This window comes from Scyliorhinus canicula, chromosome 14 (assembly GCF_902713615.1).
Source record: "Scyliorhinus canicula chromosome 14, sScyCan1.1, whole genome shotgun sequence".
Lineage (NCBI taxonomy): Eukaryota > Metazoa > Chordata > Chondrichthyes > Carcharhiniformes > Scyliorhinidae > Scyliorhinus > Scyliorhinus canicula.
The window spans coordinates 99,877,920-99,899,240 of NC_052159.1; the positions used below are offsets into that span (position 1 = coordinate 99,877,920).

Consider the following 21,321-nt stretch of genomic DNA (forward strand, 5'->3'; position numbering starts at 1 on the left):
AAGTATAAACAATACTCCAGGTACTGTTGCATGAATTTCATTGTACAGCTGCAGCAAGACTTTCCGACTTTAACATCCCACCAGCTTGCGATAAAGACCAGCATTCCATTTGATTTCCTAATTACTTGCAGCATCCTAAATGTTAACGTTTTTGATTAACATACAAGGACACCCAAATCTCTCTGTACTGCAGTGTTCTGCAGTCTCCCTCCATCCATCATCCAGGAAATGTTCAAAACACTTATCAAAGATGTAACAGGATGACACCTAGAAAAACACGAGGTAATCAATGGAGTCAGCATAGTTTTATGAGAGGGAAATTATATTTAACCAACTTATTCAATTTATTTATGTGTAAGATGGATAAAGCGAATGTACTGTGCTAGATTTTCAGAAGGCATTTGATAAGTGGCAAATAAAGGCTCGTGGTGTTGGGGAGAACATATTGGGATGGATTGAATATTGGCTCACTAAAGGGAAATAGAGAAAAAGTTGTGAAGAGGACAAAAGGATATAGATTGGTGAAGTAAGTGGGTAAAGATCTAGCTGGAGTATTTTGTGGAAAGAATGTGAAATTGTCCATTTTGGAAGGAGGAATAAAAAATATTCATATGATCTAAATGGTGAGAGATTGCAGACCTCTGAGATGCAGAGGGATCTGGGTGTCCTAGTGCATGACTATAAAAGCATAATGAACAGGTACAGCAAATAATTAGGAAAGCAAATTACTGAAGAGGAATTAAATACAAAAGTGAGGAGGTTATGCTTCATATAGACAGGTCATTGGTGAGACCACATCTGGAGTACTGTGTTCAATATTGTTCCCTTAATTAAGGAAAGATTTATATATGTTGGAATTAGTCCATATAAGGTTTATAAGACCATAAAATATAGGAGCAGAAATAGGCCATTTGGTCCATCGAGTCTGCTTCACCATTTAATCATGGCTAATTTGTTTCTCACACCCATTCTCTTGCCTGTCTCCATAAACTTGACCCCCTTATTAATCAAGAACCTATCTATGTCTTAAAGACACTCAGTGACTTAGCCTCCACAGTCTTCTGCGGCATTAAGTTCCTCAGATTTACCATCCTTTGGTTGAAGAAATTCCTCCTCATCTCTATTTTAAAGGATTATCCCTTCAGTCTTAGGCTATGCCCTCGGGTTCTAGTTTCTCTTCCCAGTGGAAAGATCCTCTCCATATCCACTCCATCCTGGCCTGTCAAGATTCTGTAAGTTTCAATGAGATCCTCCCTCATCCTTCTAAACTCCAATGAGTACAGATCCAGAGTCCTCAACTGCTCCTCATATGTCAATCCCTTCATTCCAGGGATTATTCTTGTGATCCTCCTCTGGACCCTCTCCAAGGCCAGCACATCCTTTCTTAGATATGGGGCCCAACACTGCTCACTATATTCCAAATGTGCTCTGACAAGAATCTTATACAGCCTAAACAGTACATCCCTACTCTTGTATTCTAGCCCTCTCGTCATGAATGCTTACATTGCTTTTGCCAACTGAACCTGCATGTTAACATTAAGAGTATCCTGAACTAGGACTCCTGAGTCCCTTTGTGCTTCTGATTTCCGAAGCAAGTTTCCATTAGAAACTAGTCTATGCCTCTATTCTTCCGCCCAAAGTGCATTGCCTCACACATTTCCACATTGTATTCCATCTACCATTTCTTTGCCTACTCTCCTAGTCTGTCCAGGTCCTTCTGACGCCTCCCTGCTCACTAAACACAACCTCTCCCTCTACGTATCTTTGTATCATCTTCAAACTTAGCAACAATGGCCTCAGTTTCTTCTTCCAGATCATTAATGTATATCGTGAATAGCTGGGTCCAACACTGATCCATGTGGAATGCCACTAGTCACCAGCTGCCATCCAAAAAAAGACCTCTTTCCCCACATATTGTGTACTGCCATCGGTGTATTCAAGTGTATGTTTTAGTTGCCTTATTGTGTGTTCTACTGTTTAGTTAACACTTATTTTACTTAATTCCTATAAGAAGACTAGAACACTCCTCACTGGTCTTCACATCTTTCCTTACATTATACCAAATTGCAAAAAATACTGTTAAGAACTGGCATTTCAAGTTTCCCTTGTGGGATTTAGAATACCCTAACATTTAACATCAGCTGGATTCTTAACAGATCTGACTTGCCAGCCTGAACCTATAACAAACCTATAATAGGGGCTGTTTAGCACAGGGCTAAATCTCTGGCTTTGAAAGCAGACCAAGGCAGGCCAGAAACACAGTCCGATTCCCCTACAGCCTCCCCGAACAGACGCGGAATGTGGCGACTAGGGGCTTTTCACAGTAACTTCATTTGAAGCCTACTTGTGGCAATAAGCGATTTTCATTTTTTCATTTCAAGAGGGAGCCATCAAATCCTGTTATACTTGTGGAAGTGTTAATAGCCACCATCTATCTCCGAGCGAACAATGGATTTTGGCCAGAGACATTGCAACAGGTTGTTAACCTGAAACTGAATCACCAATGGGCAACATCACATGACCTATGCTCCTTTGGCCTTTGGAAAGTTTTATTGCTACATTCCTGCACTCTCAGGACAATCTGCTGTTAACATTCAACCTGTCAACACCAAAGCAGGACTCCAGGCTGATAAAAAAGACCCGTCTCAAGTCGAAGCAATGTCGAAGCCTGCTTCTCCGGAAGATTCCTGCCATGACCTGTAGAATTGACTAAATCTCTGATAGCAACATTATTTTGCTGCATCATTACCAACTTAAAGGAAGATCAGAAACTCCTGCCTTTGGTTTGCTGAACCCACCTCAACCTTAGTGCCTGTGTGAAGAATTCTCACTGGACTCTGATATTCACAAAATTAATATCCATAATTTTGTTTCTTTATTCAAGTCTTTTCCAGTTGTGAGCCCTTTTCTTAGCTATTTCCTTCTTATGCACTTGTGTGTGTATGTAGTTGCAATGGGCATGCCCCAGGTTTGAATGTCTGATTTAACCGTAAAGAGAGTTTGTTCCAAATTGACATTTACAAATTTGACGGGAGTTTGGGGAAACACGCCATAGCTATTTCAAAAATGAAACACCTCTGCTTATGGACAGATGGCGTGACAAAAAAAGGAGTTCAGTTTGCCTCTCTCCCCTGATGCCTACCATCAATGATGCGACCATCAATTCACTCGAGACAGAGAATACAAGTGAACAGAGGCTTTAATCAACTAGAACAGTGCCTGCCTGCGACTGCTCTGCTATGAGGGCTGCCTACAGCGGAGCTGCTCTTATACCTCCCCTCAAGGGAGCGGAGCCAGGGACAGAGCCCACAAGGGCATCAACATGATACAATGGTGTAGTACAGTACAATGGTCCATGGGGCAGCTCGGTAGCACAGTGGATAGTATTGTGGCTCCACAGCACCAGGGTCCCAGGTTCAATTCCCCGCTGGGTCACTGTCTGTGCGGAGTCTGCATGTTCTCCCTGTGTCTGCATGGGTTTCCTCCGGGTGCTCCGGTTTCCTCCCACAGTCCAAAGACATGTAGATTAGGTAGTTTGGCCATGCTAAATTGTCCTTAGTATCCAAAATGTTTAGGAGGGGTTTTGGGTTATGGGGATAGGGTGCAAGTGAGGGCTTAAGTGGGTCGGTGCAGACTTGATGGGCTGAATGGCCGCCTTCTGCACTATGTAAGGTGGAGCCCACATGGCCAACAGCGTGATACAATGTGATGGTTACAGTGGTGAATGGTTACTATAATACGTTCACCACAGAGTACTTCTTAAATGGGGAGAAATTGGGAAGTGTTGATGTGCAAAGAGATGTGGATGTTCTTGTACATAAGTAACTGAAAGCTAATATCCTGGTGTAACAAGCAAGTAGGAAGGCAAATAGTATTTTAGCCTTTATTGCATGTGGATTTGAGTACAGGAGTAAGGAAGTCTTGCTGCAGTTGTATAGAGCCTTGGTAAACTGGAATACTGTGTACAGTTTTGGTCTCATCACTGAAGGAAGGATATGCTGGCCATGGAGGGAGTACAGCAGAGGTTCACAAGACTAATCCCAGGGATGGCAGGATTGCCCTTTGAGGAAATATTGAGAAGTCTGTGTTTGTATTCTCTAGAATGAGAGGTGCTCCCGTTGAAGTGCACAAAATACAGGATTCAACGGTAATTTCTGGAAGGATTGTTTCCTCCCGGTTTCTAGGTCTAGAACCAGTGGACATAGTCACAGGATAAGAGGTAGATCATTTAGGATTGGGATGAGGAGGAATTTCTTCATTCAGAAGGTGGTGAATCTTTGGATACCTCCTGGGAGGTCTATGGAGGCGCAGACAGTAATAAATTCATGCTAAAGGTCTATAGATTTCGAGATACTAATGACATCAAGAGATACAGGCATAGTGCGGGAAGATGACATTGAGGTAAAAGATGTAATCTACATCCCAGAGTACTTAAGGAAGTAGCCCTAGAAACAATGGATGCATTGGTGGTCATCTTTCAAGATTCGATAGACTCTGGAACAGTTCCTACAGATTGGAGGGTAGATAATGTTTAAAAAGGGAGGTAGGGAGAAAACAGGGAATTATAGACCAGTTGGCCTGATGTCAGTAGTGGGGAAAATGATCAAAGATTCTGGAGCAGAGCATTTGGAAAACAGTGGCAGGATTGTGAAGAGTCAGAATGGATTCATGAAAGGGAAATCATGCTTGACAAATCTACTGGAATTCTTCGGCAAAGTCCCATATAAGAGATTAATGTGTAAAATTAAAAGCACATGGGATTAGGGGTAGTGTATTGAGGTGGATAAAAGAACTGGTTGGCAGGAAACAAAACGCAGGAATAAATGGATCTTTTTCCAAATGGCAGGCAGTGACTAGTGGGGTAACGTAGGGATTGGCGCTGGAACTTCAGCTATCACAATATATATTAATGATTTAGATGAGGGAATGAAATGTAATATCTCCAAATTTGCAGTTGTCAAAGCTAGGTGGTACGGTGAGCTGTGAGGAAGATGCAGGGATCCTTCAGTGTGATTTGGAAAGTTGAGTGAGTAGGCAGTTGCAGTGTAATTTGGATAAATGGGAGGTTATCCACTTTGGTAGCAAAATGAAATGAAAAAATGAAAATCGCTTATTGTCACGAGTAGGCTTCAATGAAGTTACTGTGAAAAGCCCCTAGTCGCCACATTCCGGCGCCTGTCCGGGGAGGCTGGTACGGGATTAGTACCAGCCTCCCCAGACAGTTTAAAATCGGGATGACAGTTTATTACCTGAATAGTTTGGGCCCATATCTAAGGAAGGATGTGCTGGCATTGGAATGGGTCCAGAGGAGGTTCAAAAGAATGATCCCTGGAATGAAGAACTTGTCGGAAGAACAGTTGAGGACTCTGGGTCTGTACTCGTTGGAGTTTAGAAGGATGAGGGAGGATCTTATTGAAACTTACAGGGTACTGCGAGGCCTGGATAGAGTGGACATGGAGAGGATGTTTCCACTTGTAGAAGAAACTAGAACCAGAGGACACCATCTCAGACTAAAGGGACAATCCTTTAAAACAGAGATGAGGAGGAATTTCTTCAGCCAAAGGGTGTGAATCTGTGGAACTCTTTGCTGCAGAAGGCTGTGGAGGCCAAATCACTGAGTGTCTTTAAGACAGAGATAGATAGGTTCTTGATTAATAAGGGGATCAGGGGCTATGGGGAGAAGGCAGGAGAATGGGGATGGGAAAATATCAGCCATGATTGAATGGCGGAGCAGACTCAATGGGCCGAGTAGCCTAATTCTGCTCCTCTGTCTTATGGTCTTATGGTCATACATTAGGAGAGGGGAATGTGCAACAAGACCTGGGTGTCCTTGTACACCAGTTGCTGATGGCAAGCATGAAGGTTCAGCAGGTGACAAAGAAGGCAAATGATATGTTGGCCTTCACAGTGAGAGAATTTGAAACAGGAGCAGGGATGTCTTGCTGCAATTGTACAGGGACTCGGTAATGCAACACCTGAAATATTGTGCGCAGTTTTGGTCTCCTTATCTGAGGAAGGATGTTCTTGCTATAGAGGCAGTGCAGAGAAGGTATACCAGACTGATTGCTGGAATGACAGGCTGACGTCTGAGGAGAGATTAAGTCGGTGAAGATTCTATTGGCTGGACTTCGGAAGAGTAAGGGGGACCTCATAGAAACCTATAAAATTCTAACAGGACTAGGTGCAAGGAGGATGTTCCCGATGGTGGGGGTGTCGAGAACCAGGGGTCAGAGCCTGAGAATATACGGTAGATATTTCGGACAGAGATGATGAGAAGTTTCTTCACCCAGAGAGTACCCGGTGTACGGAGTTCACTACCACACAAAGCAGTTGAGACAAAAACATTGTGGGCTGGATTCTTCACTTCAGCGGCTAAGTGCCGGCAGAAACGGAATTCATAGGCATTTTATGACGCCAAAATCGGAGTCAATTCCGGAACTGGTGGGGGGCTAGCAGTGGCAACGGGTGAAACCCCTGGTACCCGCGCCAAAAACAGATGGAGAATGGCCGGATTCCTGGCCGCACGTGTACATGGCGACGACATGCAATGGTCACGCTGTACAACATGGCACTGGCCGTGCATGGACCCGGCCCCGCCAAATACGGCCTACAGGCCACGTGGACATGCCCTGGCCCTCACATCAGTCCCCAGCACTCGTGGAAGCCCCCCCACCACCACCCAGCCCTCTCGGCCAGTGGCACGGCTCCTGGCTGAGTGTTGCGACGCTGGACACAGTCCGCAGCTGCCACGCAGGGTTCCTGACTGCTCAGACCACCATCAACCGTACAGTCGGGAACTCGGCCCATTGGGGGCTGAGCATTGTGGAGGGCCCTCTGATGACACGCCAACACCGTTTCAATGGCCTGCGGAGCGCGACACGATGACACCTTTTCGGATGGGGCGGAGGCTCGGAAACCGGAGTCAAACCGGCGCCACCCCCAATTTGGGCATCGGAAGGGATTCTCCATCTGATGGCCGATTATGATATCGGCGTCTAGGGCAGTAGAGAATTCCACCTTGTATATTTTCAAGAAGCTGTTCGATATCATACTTGGGGCGAAGGGGATCAAAGAATACAGAGGGAAGCAGGATTTGGTTGATCAACCATGATTATAATTTGAGCAAGCTCAAATGCTGAATTGCCGCCTCCTGCTCCTATTTTCTATGTTCTATCAACCATGATGTAGTTAAATAATGGAGAAAGGCTTGAAGGGCCGAATGGTATATTCCTGTTACTATGTTCCTATATAAGGAGAACGTTTCGGAGGATAAGGACAGGGGGTTAGAAAACTAAGCTACCAATGGTGAGTCAAAGGAAGAGGAGGTGCAACATTTTTGGGTGTACTCGCTGAACCATCTTGGTTCCCAGTTTGCAATGCCTCAATTTTAAAAATGGAAACCTTGTTTCAGAATTCCCTAGTGATCTTGTCAGTCCCTAGCTTTCTAATCTTCTTTCAGATATGTGCACTCCCCATTCTGCTTCTTCTGTTTTTGTTGTTTTAAGCACTTTACAATTAGCTTCCATGCCATCAACTAAGGTGCAAAAACCTGGAATTCAATCTCTAAATTGCTTTTTCTACCTCTCTTTCCTCTTTTCAGGTAGTAATTTAAATCTATCCCTGCTCAACATTTTGTTCATCTACCAATATATCTTCTTAATTGATTAGGTTTTTTCTCGACAGTGCTCCTTATTCCATTAAAGGCACAATATAATTAAAAGGCATTAGATAAAAGTTATTCTTATTGTACCGTATAAAGCCTGAATTCCATTCACATCATCTGCTGGAAGCTGAAACCCATTGATTTCCTGAAATTTATAGAAGCGATACATCAAAGCATTTTTATCATTCGAGTGACCAAGCCCCAGAGAGTGTCCAATTTCATGAGCTGCAACGGAGAACAGGTTGAAGTCTAGAAAAGCAATGTTAAAAAATTGTGTTCAAAATTGCTTCAAGAATAGGTCATTAAGCAAACGTTTTAATTACATACATGCACAAAATCTTAGTTCTTTTGTCTATCTTGTATGTTGCTTTTGAAATTGATTCTAAAATTACTGATCAACAAATGTACAGTGACGATGTCCGAGTGATTACATCTATATGTTTCAAGTAGGTCACCGATTGATACTTATTTTGAAGTGATCCAGGTTCATATCGACCAGAAAATGATAAACATCTACAAGATGCACATGAATAAAACCAAGTGTATTACCTCTACTTCAATAGAACACATCATGCTGGAAATTTAATCAATGCACAAAAAGGTGAATTTTCAGATTCTGAACTACTAACGCAGAGTCCAGAAAATTTAATTCATCACACAATTACTTAACTTTCCATTTATTGTAAATAGATGGGTATTGGCAATGCACTGATTTTTGAAATGACTGCACATCATGTATTGGAAGTAATGGATGTCTGATTTGCAGCAGACAGAATCCATGCCCTCCCATTCCCTGGAGTGAGACAAGGATAAGATAAGCAACATAAAATGAAGCACTTCCTCAGTTTGTGAGTTTCCCATTTTGGCCGCAAGTCACAGGTGTAATTCCGTTTGAGACTCTCTCTCTCCTCAGTCAGGAAAATAAGACAGGGGCTGGTTTAGCTCACTCGGCTAAATCGCTGGCTTTTAAAGCAGACCAAGCAGGCCAGCCGCACGGTTCGATTCCCGTACCAGCCTCCCCGGACAGGCGCCGGAATGTGGCGACTAGGGGCTTTTCACAGTAACTTCATTGAAGCCTACTCGTGACAATAAGCGATTTTCATTTTCATTTCAAGACACTCTCCCCCCTCCCCCCCGCACCCCCAACCCCCAACTCCCATCACCCCGACCAGTCCGGTCATCTGTTAGAGTTCTACCTGCCTGCAGTCCATGTGGTGTCGGAACACCCACAGTGCTGTTGGGGAGGGAATTTCAGGATTTTCACCCAACAACGGTGAAAGAATGGCAATATATTTCCAAGTGAGGATGGTGAGTGACTTGGAGCGAAATCTCCAGGTGGTGATATTTCCATGTGTCCGCTGCCCTTGTCCTTCTAGATGGTACCATTTGATGCTTTGGAAGGTGATGCTTTAGGAGCATTGGTGAGTTCCCTCATGCGCCTTGTTGATGTTGAAAGTGAAAGTTGCCATAGTCACTGAAGACCATTGGCTGCTCTCCCCTTTTGGGAGCTGATTGGCGGTGATGTAACCTGAGGGTCATCACAGCTCAGGCACGGGCGAGGTTCAGAAATGGGGCCTTGATGAATAACCTCAGCCAGTATGGGAATTGAACCCACACTCTTGACATGGCTCCGTACCATGAACTACTGCTACTGTGCGTTGATGGTAGAGGGAGCAAATGTTTGTGTTAAAGGGACGACAATACAATGGGATGCTTTGTATTGGGTGTCGGTGAGCTTCTTGAGTGTTTTTAGAGTCACACCCATCCCCAGGCAAGTGGAGATAATTCCATTACATTCCTGACTTGTGCCTTGTAGATGATGGACAGACTTTGGGGAGTAAGGAGGTGAGTTACTCACTGCAGGATTCCTTGTCTCTGACCTGATCTTGTAGCCACAGTATTTATATGGCTGGTCAAGTTCAGTTTCTAGTCAATGGTAATCTCTTGGATGTTGATAGTGGGGATTCAGTGATGGTAATGCCATTGAATGTCAAGAGGGTGATAGTTAGATTCTCTTTTGTTGGAGATGGTCATTGTCTGGCACTTGTGTGGCACAAATATTATATGCCATTTATGAGCGCAAACCTGGATATTATCCAGGCTTGCTGAATTTGGACATAGACTGCTTCAGTGTCTGGGGAATGGTGAACAGTGAGCATTGTGCAGTCATCTGTGAACATCCCACTTTTGGCCTTATAATTGAAGGAAAGCCATTGATGAAACAGTTGGAGATGATTGGGCCCAGAACACAAGAACTCCTTCTCTCCCACTTTTTCTGCTCTTTGATCACGGATTATTTCTTTGGAGGAATAACAAGAGTGGGAAGAAGGGGATCTGTGATTGGAGTGGCAGTTCTTACCAGGTTCTGTGTCTCCTGTGTAAAGAGGCATCTTTTATTGTTTGTCCCATGATTGAATCAGACATGATTGCAATGGTGAGGGAAAACAGATTGATGGAAGGAACAAAAATAAATTGATATAAATAAAAATGTTGGAGGAGACAGTTCACAGTCTGAAGTTGTTGAACTCAATGTCAAGTCCAGAAAGCTGTAACGTACCTAATTGGAAGATATTTGTGCTGGGCTTCACTAGAACATTGCAGCAGGCCAAGGACAGACATATGGATGTAACAGCAAGACAGTGACTTGAAATGAGGCGAAACAGGAAGGTCTGAGCCTGCTTCTGGATGAACTGAAGGTGTTCTGCAAAGCAGTCACCCAGTCTGCATTTCGTCTCCAATGTAAAGTAGACAGCATTAGGAGCAGCAAATGCAATAGATCAGGTTGAAGGAGGTGCACATGAAATGCTGCCTCACTTGAAAAGAGTGTTTAGGCCCTTGGACGGTGAGCAAGGAGGAGGTAAAGCTAAAATTGTCACATCTTCTGCAATTGCATCGGAAGATGCTGTAGGAAGAGAGTGAGGTGTTGAAGGTGATAGAGAAGTGTACCAGGATATTCCAGAGGGAGAGAGGGGAAGGGGTGGGAGCAGAAGTGCAGGAGATGGGTCAGACATGGTTGAGAGCCCTGTCGACCACAGTGGGTGGGAAACCATGATTAAGGAAGAACAAGGACATGTCAGTAGCACCATTTTGGAAAGTGCCATCATTAAAACAGATGCGACGGCAGCCAAGGAACTGGGAAAAGTGGGCAAATCCCAAGATCCGGATGATTTGGTATTGCAGGCTACTGTGGGAGGCAAAGGAGGAAATGACAGGTGCTGTGACCCAAATTTCTAATTCCTCTTGGCAACAGATGCCAGAGGATTGGAGGACAGCTAATGTGGTTCCAATTTTCAAGAAAGATGGTAGAGATAAACCAGGGTAATACAGACCAGTGAGTCTCACATCAATGGTAGGGAAGCTACTGGAAAAAATTCTGAAGGAGATAATTAATCTCCAGTTGGAGAGGTAAGGTTAAATCACAGAAAGTCAGTATAGTTTTGGCATGCCTAACAAATGTTATCGAACTTTTCGAGGAGGTGATTGGGTGTATAGATGAGGGTAGTGGAGTTGATGTAACATAAATACATTTCAGCAAAGTGTTTGACAATGTCCTCCATGGGAGATTGATAAAAAGGTAAAAGCACATGGGATCCATTGTAACTTGTGGGACTGTTGGTAGAAGGCTGTTTGTGTGACTGGACGCCGGTGTCCAGTTCTAGGTCTCTCAGTGTTCATGATACATATAAACAATATAGATGAGAATATGGGGAGGATGATAAGTAAGTCTGCGGAGATTGGCAGGCTGGTTAATAGTGGGGCAGACGGTCTTAGGTTGCAGGAAGATATAGGTAAATTGGTCATATGGGCAGATTAGTGGCAGATGGAATTTATTCCTACTTTGGAAGGAGTAACAAGACAAGGGAGAACTAAATGAAGCTCAGAGGAACAGAGAGATCTTGGGCTGTCCATCCACAAATCCTTAAAGGTGGTAGGACAGATTAATGAGGGAGTTAAGAAGGCATGCGGGACTCTTGACTTTATCAGTCAATCTATACGATTATAAGAGCAGGGGCAGGTTATGTTGGAGCTGTATAAAACTTTGGTTAGGCCACAGCAGGAATGGTGTGTACAGTTCTGGTCACCTCACTATAGGAAGGATGCGATTTCACTGGACAGGGTGCAGAGGAGATTTACCAGATTGTTGCCTGGGATGGAGCGTTTGAGCTTTGAAGGGTGACTGGAGAGGCTCGAGTTATTTTCTTTAGAGTAGAGAAGGCTGAGGGGGGACCTGATTGAGGTGTGTAAGATTATGAGGTGTGGATATGAAGCAACTGTTCTCTTTAGTCGAAGGGTCAATAATGAGGAGGCATACTTTTAAGGTGAGGGACAGAAGGTTTAGTGGGGATTTGAGGAAAGAATTTTCACCCTGAAAGTGGGGAGAGTCTGGGAAGCACTGCGTGGGAAGGTAGTAGAGGTCGGAAAACTCACAACTAATAAAAAGTACGTGGATGAGCATGTCATAACATTCAAGGCTATGGTCCAAATGCTGAAAAGTGGGATTAGTGCAGATTTAGCGTAGTTTTGACGGTGTCGACTCGATGGGCCAAAAGTCCTCTTCTGTGGCTGTATTATTCTATGGCTCTATGACTGTGACTTGTCAACAGCTGTGGCCTTTGGTGGCTAACGTTTGAAAGGCATTGCAAAGCACCAGCAGAAACAAAAAAAAAAGCTGGCTGAGAGGAGACCCCCAGAGAATACAGTGTCCAGCAAATTATGCACCTTCAAACACACCCTCTCCTGCACCCAATACAGCAGAGATCGCTATGCTAGAGTGGGGGTCCCTAAACCACAGCAGTTGTTGTAGTGATTGTTGCTAGAGTAACTCCAAGTGAGAAGTAATACATCTACTGTCTACTGTATATCCTTCCCTCTAATTTTTCAAATACATGCCTGAGACAAACAATCCGCCCCATCTGCTGCCTCAAGCTTGCTTGTTTTCCATCAGTAAGGTCTCAAGCTACTTAGCTTATCGAGTTTTAAGTAATGGTGAAAATATTTACTTTGACTATTTGTTGTCCACCTTTCAGCCTCATCAAAATGAACATCACCGCGAATGCCTGGTCCAGGAGCAAAGGCATGGGCCAGAATGCGACCTGGTCCATCAAATGGACTTCCATCGCCATGCTCTAGCAAGAAGAATTGAACACATTTATCAGGAACGATTCATTTGCAGCTAAGGATGAAAATTATAGGTGAGTGCTTGAACACAAAACAAAATAAAGCAATGCTGGAAATAAGACAGTTGAGCATGAGCTCCCACTTTGATTTCAATTCAAGAGTGCAGAGTCAATCATGATTCTTGGGGATTTGGAGTCACATATAGGCTAGATCAAGTAAGGATGAGTGATGTGGTTCACACAGACATACTGATGAATCGAATGGGTTTGTAGAACATTTCTGTAGTTTTGGGGTCACCATTATTTTAGACTCCATATCAACTTTTATTTTTATACCATATGCACCTGAAAGATTACATTTATTTATAGATGCAAGCTGGTCTACAATTATTTCCAGCATTTTCTGTTCTTATTTCAAATTTCCAGCATTTGCAATTGGCTGATTTTGTTGTTTGAACATACCTCCAGTAACAAATTTCATTTCAATGTCTGAAAGTCCTACTGTCTGTGTAAATGACAATGGAGTAACATCAGCCCAAACTTTAAAAGCCTTTCTTATAATGTCATCCACAGCATTATTCGATATGTCAGGTGTACGGTTCAGTAATCTGTGTCGAGACAAAGTCAAATACATCAATGTTTTAAGAAAAACTATTGGGGTAATTATGCTGATTATATGCAGTTGTATCGAAGATCAGTGTTACCCTTCAGAAAACAGCTCATGCCACTTTCTCCAGTCACTTCCACAGTTACGAACATTAGCATCCAAACAGAAGTGTTCAGATGGCCAGTTAGAGGAGAGAGACTATTTAAAAAGAATTAATTTACAGGACGTGGGCTTCGCTGATTTGGCCATTATTTATTGCCCATCCCTAGTTGTCTTTCAGAAGGTGGTGGTGAGCTGCCTTCTTGAACCGCTGCAGTCCCTGAGGTGCAGGTACACCCACAATGCTGTCAGGGAGGGAGTTCCAGGATTTTGACCAAGTGATGGTGAAGGACCGGTGATATATTTCCAAGTCAGGATGATGAATTACTTGGAGGAGCACCTCCAGGTGGTTTTGTTCCCATTTATCTGCTGCTCTTGTCCTTCAAGATAGAAGTGATTGTGGATTTAAAAGTTGGTACCTAAGGAAACATGGTGAGTTACTGCAGTGCATCTTATAGATGCCGCTAGCTGGCGACTAGCAGCCACTGGCTGCCACTCTTTGTTGATGGTGGAGGGAAAGGGGCTGCTTTGTCCTGAATGGTGTGAGGTTTCTTGAGCGTTGTTGGAGCTGCACTCATCCAGGCAAGTGGAGAGTATTCCATTACATTCCTGACTTGCGCCTTGTAGATGGTGGTCACACTTTGGGGAGTTAGGAGGTGAGTTACTCGCTGCAGGATTCTTAGCCTTTGACCTGCTCTTGTAGCCACAATATTTATATGACTAGTCCCATTCAGTTTCTGGTCAATGGTAATCCCCAGGATGTTGATAGCGGAGGATTCAGTGATGGTAATGCCATTGAAAGTCAAGGGGCAATGGTTAGATTCTCTCTTGTTGGAGATAGTCTTGCCTAGCACTTCTGTGGCCCAAATGTAACTTGCCTTTTGTCAGCCCAAGTCTGGATATTGTCCAGGTCTTGCTGCTTTTGGACATGAATGGTGCTGAAAATTATGCAGTCTTCTGTAATCATCCCTACTGACCTTTTGATGGAAAGAAAGTCATTGATGAAGCAGCTGCAGGTGGTTGGGCTGAGCACACTACCCTGAGGAACTCCTGCAGTGATGACCTGGGACTGAGATCATTGACCCCTAACAACCACAGCCATCTTCATTTGTGCCACGTATGACTCCAACCAGTGGAGAATTTCCCCCCTGATTCCTATTTATTCCAGTTTTCCTTGGGCTCCTTACTACCACACTCGGTGAAATGCTGCCTTGACTTTGTGGATCACTGAGTAAGAATGAGGATGGATTCTGACAGAAGAATTGATTCTTGATTTGCTTCTGCTGCCGAGCTTTTTGATTCTAAGGACCTCATTACAAATTGAATTTGGAGATTCAGCAGAAGAACTTTATCAATTTATTTGGAAGTGCCCAAGCAGCATGAAATGTTTGGGGATATGTCTGTGTGAAACTATTCTGCATTTGTGCACTGCTATGTAACTGTCTGATTGAGCTGCCCAATACCGTGCAGATCAGGGCCTTCTATGGCAGGTCTTTGTGGACAAGATCCAACACTCAGACAAAGCCTCCCTGAGGGGACTGATAGCCCAGTAGTTATTGTGCTACTTACAACCTGGAGATTGAGGTGTTCATAAATCCTTGATTACACATCTTGACATTGGATTAAACAAATCGGATCATTTGTGGATTAGCATCAGAAAATGATCATGTTGAGTTGCTGTAAAGTTCCCACATTCCCTAATGTTCTTCACCCCTACCCTTACATGTGATTGCAATCTCACACTTTATGTGATAAATAAACTGGGAACTTTGTATTGTGAGAGTTAATTTTGGATGGGGTGGAATAAGTGTTGTGGAGAATTTATTTACTGGTATTTATTGATTTGAAGTTAGTAGTGAAGAGTTTGTGTTGTTCAACGTACTTTGCACATGTACAGATGATTTGTCCTTTTACCAACCAAGTGTTATTGTTTCAAATACTGGTTTGTGTGGGGGAAATAGTGAGTCTATTCCTAGCTAAATAATGTAACTGTCAAATGCAGGAGCCAGTTATGTACTTAAAGCTTCACAGAAATCTTCTGTTGCTCAGAAAGATTGATGGCAAAAAAATCTCAAGGCATTGATTATCCCGCCAGCCACTTGCAGAACTGCCCTTGTTCGACAAAAGGATTTTGAATGATTGTGAATTTACATATTTCTCTCACTGTCTCACTCAAAGATTATGGTTTTAACAGACAGGTCTCTATGGAAATGTTCTGAAATAAGCATCTGGGGCCTGTATATTAAATAATATGGGGCAAGGAAAAGATGGCTACCTCTTTAGCAGCTAAGCTGCAACTGATTTCAGGTTGTATGTTGTCTCTAATTCTCCTTTGTCTTCTCCTGAAGCAGAAAATAATGGTTTGCTCAGTGAGTATAATATACCATGGTAGTTCTGGACATTTAGAGTGCCTTTGTCACACTCAGCTTGGAGATAAGGTGCAGTTTTAACAAACTAATGTCCTTCAAAAAGCTTCTATCCACATTACCTACCAAGCAAACTGCCTTTTAGAGTTTCAAATGGATAAAGAGCCATATAAACCAATAGTGCTGACAACTGCAACACCATTCAGCCTCTCTGGTCACAATAGTGCTGACAACTGCAACACCATTCAGCCTCTCTGGTCACATTCAAGCATTATTTTTTTTTCATCATCATCTTTTGGATCGTGACAAGCCTGGCCAAGCCGAGTGTGTTGCCCTGCTCTGTATACTGAACATAAGGACACAGAGTAAGGCTAGTACCTAAACAATGGTAAGCTGTGTCATTTGTGCCTGATGCACTTGCAACTGAAATTTGTACTCGTAAAAATAATTAATATTACTAAATGAACATGACATGTCACATAATCAAAATCTATACCTGAAGGTGAGAGCCATCTTTCGAAATTTAGGTTGACCTGGAAAAAAGCTGAACTCTTCTGTGTCAGTCACACCACAACGAGGTAGCTGTGCTTTATCCATTGACCCATTGACCAGGCTTCCAGCTACTTGAAGATTGTAAGCTTTCTGTGTTACCTTGACCCAAAAAAAAAATTCATTTTCATTGTGATACTATCTTATTCCTTTCCTCTATTTTCACAAAGAGTTGAAGTTCTGTTTTAAATGAAAATGGGCTGCACGGTAGCACAGTGGGTAGCACTGTTACTTCGCAGCGCCAGGGTCCCATGTTCGATTCCCGGCTTGGGTCACTGTCTGGAGACTGCACGTTCTCCCCGTGTCTGTGTGGGTTTCCTCCGGGTGCTCCGGTTTCCTCCCACAAGTCCCCAAAGATATGCAGGTTAGGTGGATTGGACATTCTGAATTCTCCCTCAGTATACCCGAACAGGCACCCAAGTGTGGCGACTAGTGGATTTTCACAGCAACTTCATTGTAATGTTAATTTACGCCTATTTGTGACAATAATAAAGATTATTATTATTATAAAACAAATGCTGTCTATTTTTTTTTCTATCCATTATTGACAACCGAATGATAAAAATCACAAAACACATGACTTTCAAAAGTGGGAAGTTTAAGACTGAAATTGTTAGCAGGTCGTTATTTAAGCATAAACAGCCATTCTATCACCTTTCATGAGAGAGAAAATTATTCCCAATCTTTTTATTATCCAATAAATATGTTTGATAGTTGTGATTTCTGAAGTGTTGAGGATTTTATATTATTTACAATCCAAGTGAAATAAAAGTTACTTTACAATAAAGTCATAAAAACTTAATAACTGTTAGAAAAATATATAAACCCTGAGAAAGGGGCAGAGACACTACCAGAACCCAGAGAGAGAGAGAGGGAGAACCAGAGAAGGAACAAGCAGCTCAGAGTCAGCTTACAGTCAGCTCGGACATGGGAAAGGTACAAAGCAAAGTAGCTGAGCTAAAACAGCTAATACATCTAAGGAAGACCAGAATTTAAAGAGGATGCAGAGTCAGCTCAGAAGCAGAGGGCAGAGTCAGGAGAGCCAGCACTCACAGATCAGTACATGGGAAAGATAGGATATAGCAACTGAGCTCACCAGCGAATACATCTAAAGAAGACCAGATTTTAAAAAGAAGATTGATTGTCAAGTTGGGCCTGAAGGTCCCTTCAACCAACCAGAAGGATCCAGAAGCAAGATCTTTTTACCTTTCTGTAAAGACAGTGATTGCAGCTTTTAAAAGAAAAAATATAACAATAAAATAACTTAAAAGTTTGAGCCTGAAACAGTGGTTATTCCAAAGTCTACTTTACTTACTTAGCCTTGCGGGACCCAGGACCGATGCTACTCAGTGGTAAGTAGATGAAATCTTCTGTGAAGGTTTGGGTTATACCGGGGGCTAACTTGAAAATATAGTTTGACCTGAATAGCACCCACCGAAGCCTGCATCAGAGTCAGGGAGTGAGAATCCCTGTTCACCATTTAGAATGTCGGCCCTTTTTGGTATAGGGGGACTTCTAAGAATAGTGGTGAGTTTTCAACAACAACACCCAGAACCCATATCACACTGCAGCTAAGCTGCCAGCAGACGCACACTCCCCTGCCTCACCCCCTTCTGTAGGGCCTGCCCAAACACAAGCCTCTGGGCATGGAGGTGATTGGTGGCATACGGTGACCCTCTTCAATGCAAAACCAGATGACCCCTGCTGGTGGGATAACACATGGCCCACTCAATGAGGACACCCATTGTAGACCCACAGTAGACCACACTGGGGAAACAGTACAGCGGCCACAGAGCCTACCATCTACATGGTTTGTGGCAACCTCCAGTACCCCTGTTGACAGGGACGGGTGGTGAGGATGGAGACTCCCTGGTGCCACTCAGTGATGGGGACGGGGTGCAGTGTGGAAGGCAACATATTGGGGGAATGGCTGAAGGGTGGGATTGGTTTGGGGGGACATGTGGAGGGTGGAGCTGAAGTGCACCCTGTAGCTTGTTGGATTGGGATGGGCAAGGGAATACTCATCCAGCTAACATGTCTTTTCTTACCCCCCACCCCCCTGCAGAGAATGCATGATGGAGTACAGCCAGAAATGCTCGCTATCTACCTGGTCACAGCTGCCATTGTGGACGCATGGTGGTTGGAGGCACAGGGCCTGCTCAGGGAATATCTGGTATAAGAGGAGCCTGCCTCAGCAGAGCCAGGGTCTGCCAGCCAGTGAGGTCTGAGTGCCGGCTGTTAAACTCGATTAATCTTATTGAATCTTTAAATTAACTAACAGAGGAGGTGATGAAGGGAACATGATATAGGTCCATATGATTTTAAGAAAGCACTTACAGAATACGTGTAAAAGGCTGGTTAACAAAACTAAGGCTAATGAAATAGAGGAGTATCAGTTTGGGTAACAACTTGACTTAAGGACAGAAAATGGAGAATCATGTTAAATGATTATCATTTAGGCTGGAGGATGAGACAGTAATATATTGATGTCAAATTTCTTGTGGGTGATACCAAACGTGAAAGTGTGGCAAACAGTGATTCCAAATTGCAACACAACATAGATAGGTTAATGGAATGGAAGGAAAGGTTGCAGATGGATGTTTAATACAGAGAAGTCTGGGGCATTTTGGCAGAAGGGCTGCATAATTTAGCACAGGGCTAAATCGCTGGCTTTGAAAGCAGACCAAGCAGGCCAGCAGCATGGTTCAATTCCCGTATCAGCCTCCCCCGAACAGGCGCCGGAATGTGGCGACTGGGGGCCTTTCACAGTAACTTCATTTGAAGCCTACTTGTGACAATAAGCAATTTCATTTTAATATAAACAAGATGACACACTACTAAAAATTGTACAGGGTCAAAGGGTCTCAGGGGTTCATGTGCATAGATCTATGAAAGTGGCAGAACATGTTGAGGGAGTAGCCAGCAAAGCAAATTAAATTTTGATCTTTATAAATCGAGGTATTGAGCAAAAAAATAGAAACAAAATGCTGAACTTTCATAAAGTTCTGGTTTGGCCACAATTAGAGAATCACATCCTATTCTGGATAGCCCACTTTAGTGAGGGTGTGAAGGTCCTTGAGAGAATGCAAAGAAGATTTACTAGAATGGTTCCAGGGATGAGGGATTTGGGCTACAAAGTTGGGTTGGAACAGTTGGGGTTCTCCTTGTCAGAGGGAGATTGTGATAGAGGAGTATAACATTCTGCCAACTCTAGGAAAGACAAAACCCATTCACATTAGCTGATTGGAGAATGAGAAAGCTTGGGAGGGAGGGAGAAGTTTTTAAACACAGCACATGATGATGGCCTGGAATTTTCTGCCACTCAGGCTAGTGGAAGCAGCAACAATGAATCATTTCAGAAGAATATGGGGCAGCACGGTAGCATGGTGGTTAGCATAAATGCTTAACAGCTCCAGGGTCCCAGGTTCGATTCCCGGCTGGGTCACTGTCTGTGCGGAGTCTGCACGTCCTCCCCGTGTGTGCATGGGTTTCCTCCGGGTGCTCCGGTTTCTTCCCACAGTCCAAAGATGTGCGGGTTAGGTGGATTGGCTATGCTAAATTGCCCGTAGTGTCCTAATAAGTAAGGTTAGGGGGGTGTTATTGGGTTACGGGTATAGGATGGATACGTGGGTTGGAGTAGGGTGATCATTGCTCGGCACAACATCGAGGGCCGTGCTGTACTGTTCTATGTTCTAATATTGGATGGGCACTTCGCAATTACATGTCTATTATGATTGGGCGGGGAAATTAAAATGTTTGGGTTGCTCTAAAGAGAGCTAGCATAGATACGATGGGCTGATTTAGTCATTGAATTTACAGTGCAGGAGGAGGCCACTTGGCCCATCGATTCCACACCTGCCCTTGGAAAGAGCACCCGATTCAAGCCCAGGCCTCCACTTCATCCCCATAACCCGACCTAACCTTTTGGACACTAAAGGGCAATATGGCATGGCCAATCCAGCTAACTTGCACATCTTTGGACTGTGGGAGGAAACTGGTGCACCCAGAAGAAACCCACGCAGACATGGAGAGAACGTGCAGACTCCACACAGACAGTCACCCAAGGCCGGAATTGAATCTGGGATCCTGGAGCTGTGAGGCAGCAGGGCTAACCACTGTACCACCGTGCCGCTCGATTAGCCTCCGTGTACCATTATGACAACATGGCTATGATTTTATGATTGAAAACAGCTAAACTAGAGTTGTTGAAAAGCCAGAGGGACATTTGATACTTTGTGCAGCTGTGGATAGTCCTACAGTGTTGTAGTGTAGCACAGACGTTGTTTGGCTTAACTTTAGCTTCACCCGGCTTAGTGCTTCACAGAATGTTATTATCAGTAATGTTTAAACAAAAGATCAAAAAGAAACATAAACAGAATGAAACAAGAAAGGTTCATCATAATTACATATTACTCTTACATACCTGAAAGAAAGAATAGTATTAGATATGCCTTCCTTCATATTAAAATGCGTAAGTTCTTTACATACCTTAGGACCTCCTCTCTCCTTCACTGTAGGCAATGGAAGTGCACTTGAGGAAAAGGCTAGAAAGCCTAGTTTGAGCACAACCGTAAGATAGAAGCACATTGTCTTCATTTTGGTTGTTCACTGTGTGGGGAACAGGTTTCCGATAAAAGACAGTGTCCACTGCGTATCTTTATATAGAGTTGGAGTATTAATTAACCCAATGACGCAAACCAAAAATTCATGCCTCAGAGTAATTATTGCTGAAACATTGGCCAAGTATTTTCCTAGTGTAGTGATTGCGCTGTTGCTAAACAGAATTTCAGTCAATCCTATTCCTTTGAAACAAAAATGAGGAAGTAAAAAAAGCAATAAAGCATTCGCGAAGCAGTAGGATAAAGTAGAATATATATAATGATTTACAAACCCATGTAGTGATGGCATTATTTAGCCCTG

General features: G+C 43.5%; 1 protein-coding gene across 1 annotated transcript in view; it reads right to left on the reverse strand.

Moving 5' to 3' along the window:
* The window catches only part of LOC119977814 (stromelysin-1-like), a 47,554-nt gene extending 26,518 nt beyond the window's left edge, over positions 1-21,036 (reverse strand). The window contains exons 1-5 of the mRNA XM_038819042.1: positions 20,890-21,036; positions 16,349-16,503; positions 13,243-13,388; positions 12,664-12,789; positions 7,751-7,912 (exon numbers count right to left, since the gene is read on the reverse strand). Of these exons, the coding sequence (XP_038674970.1) occupies positions 7,751-7,912; positions 12,664-12,789; positions 13,243-13,388; positions 16,349-16,503; positions 20,890-20,997 (697 nt within the window). The 5' untranslated portion in view covers positions 20,998-21,036. The remainder of the gene's footprint in view (positions 1-7,750; positions 7,913-12,663; positions 12,790-13,242; positions 13,389-16,348; positions 16,504-20,889) is intronic.
* Positions 21,037-21,321: the final 285 nt, after the last annotated feature.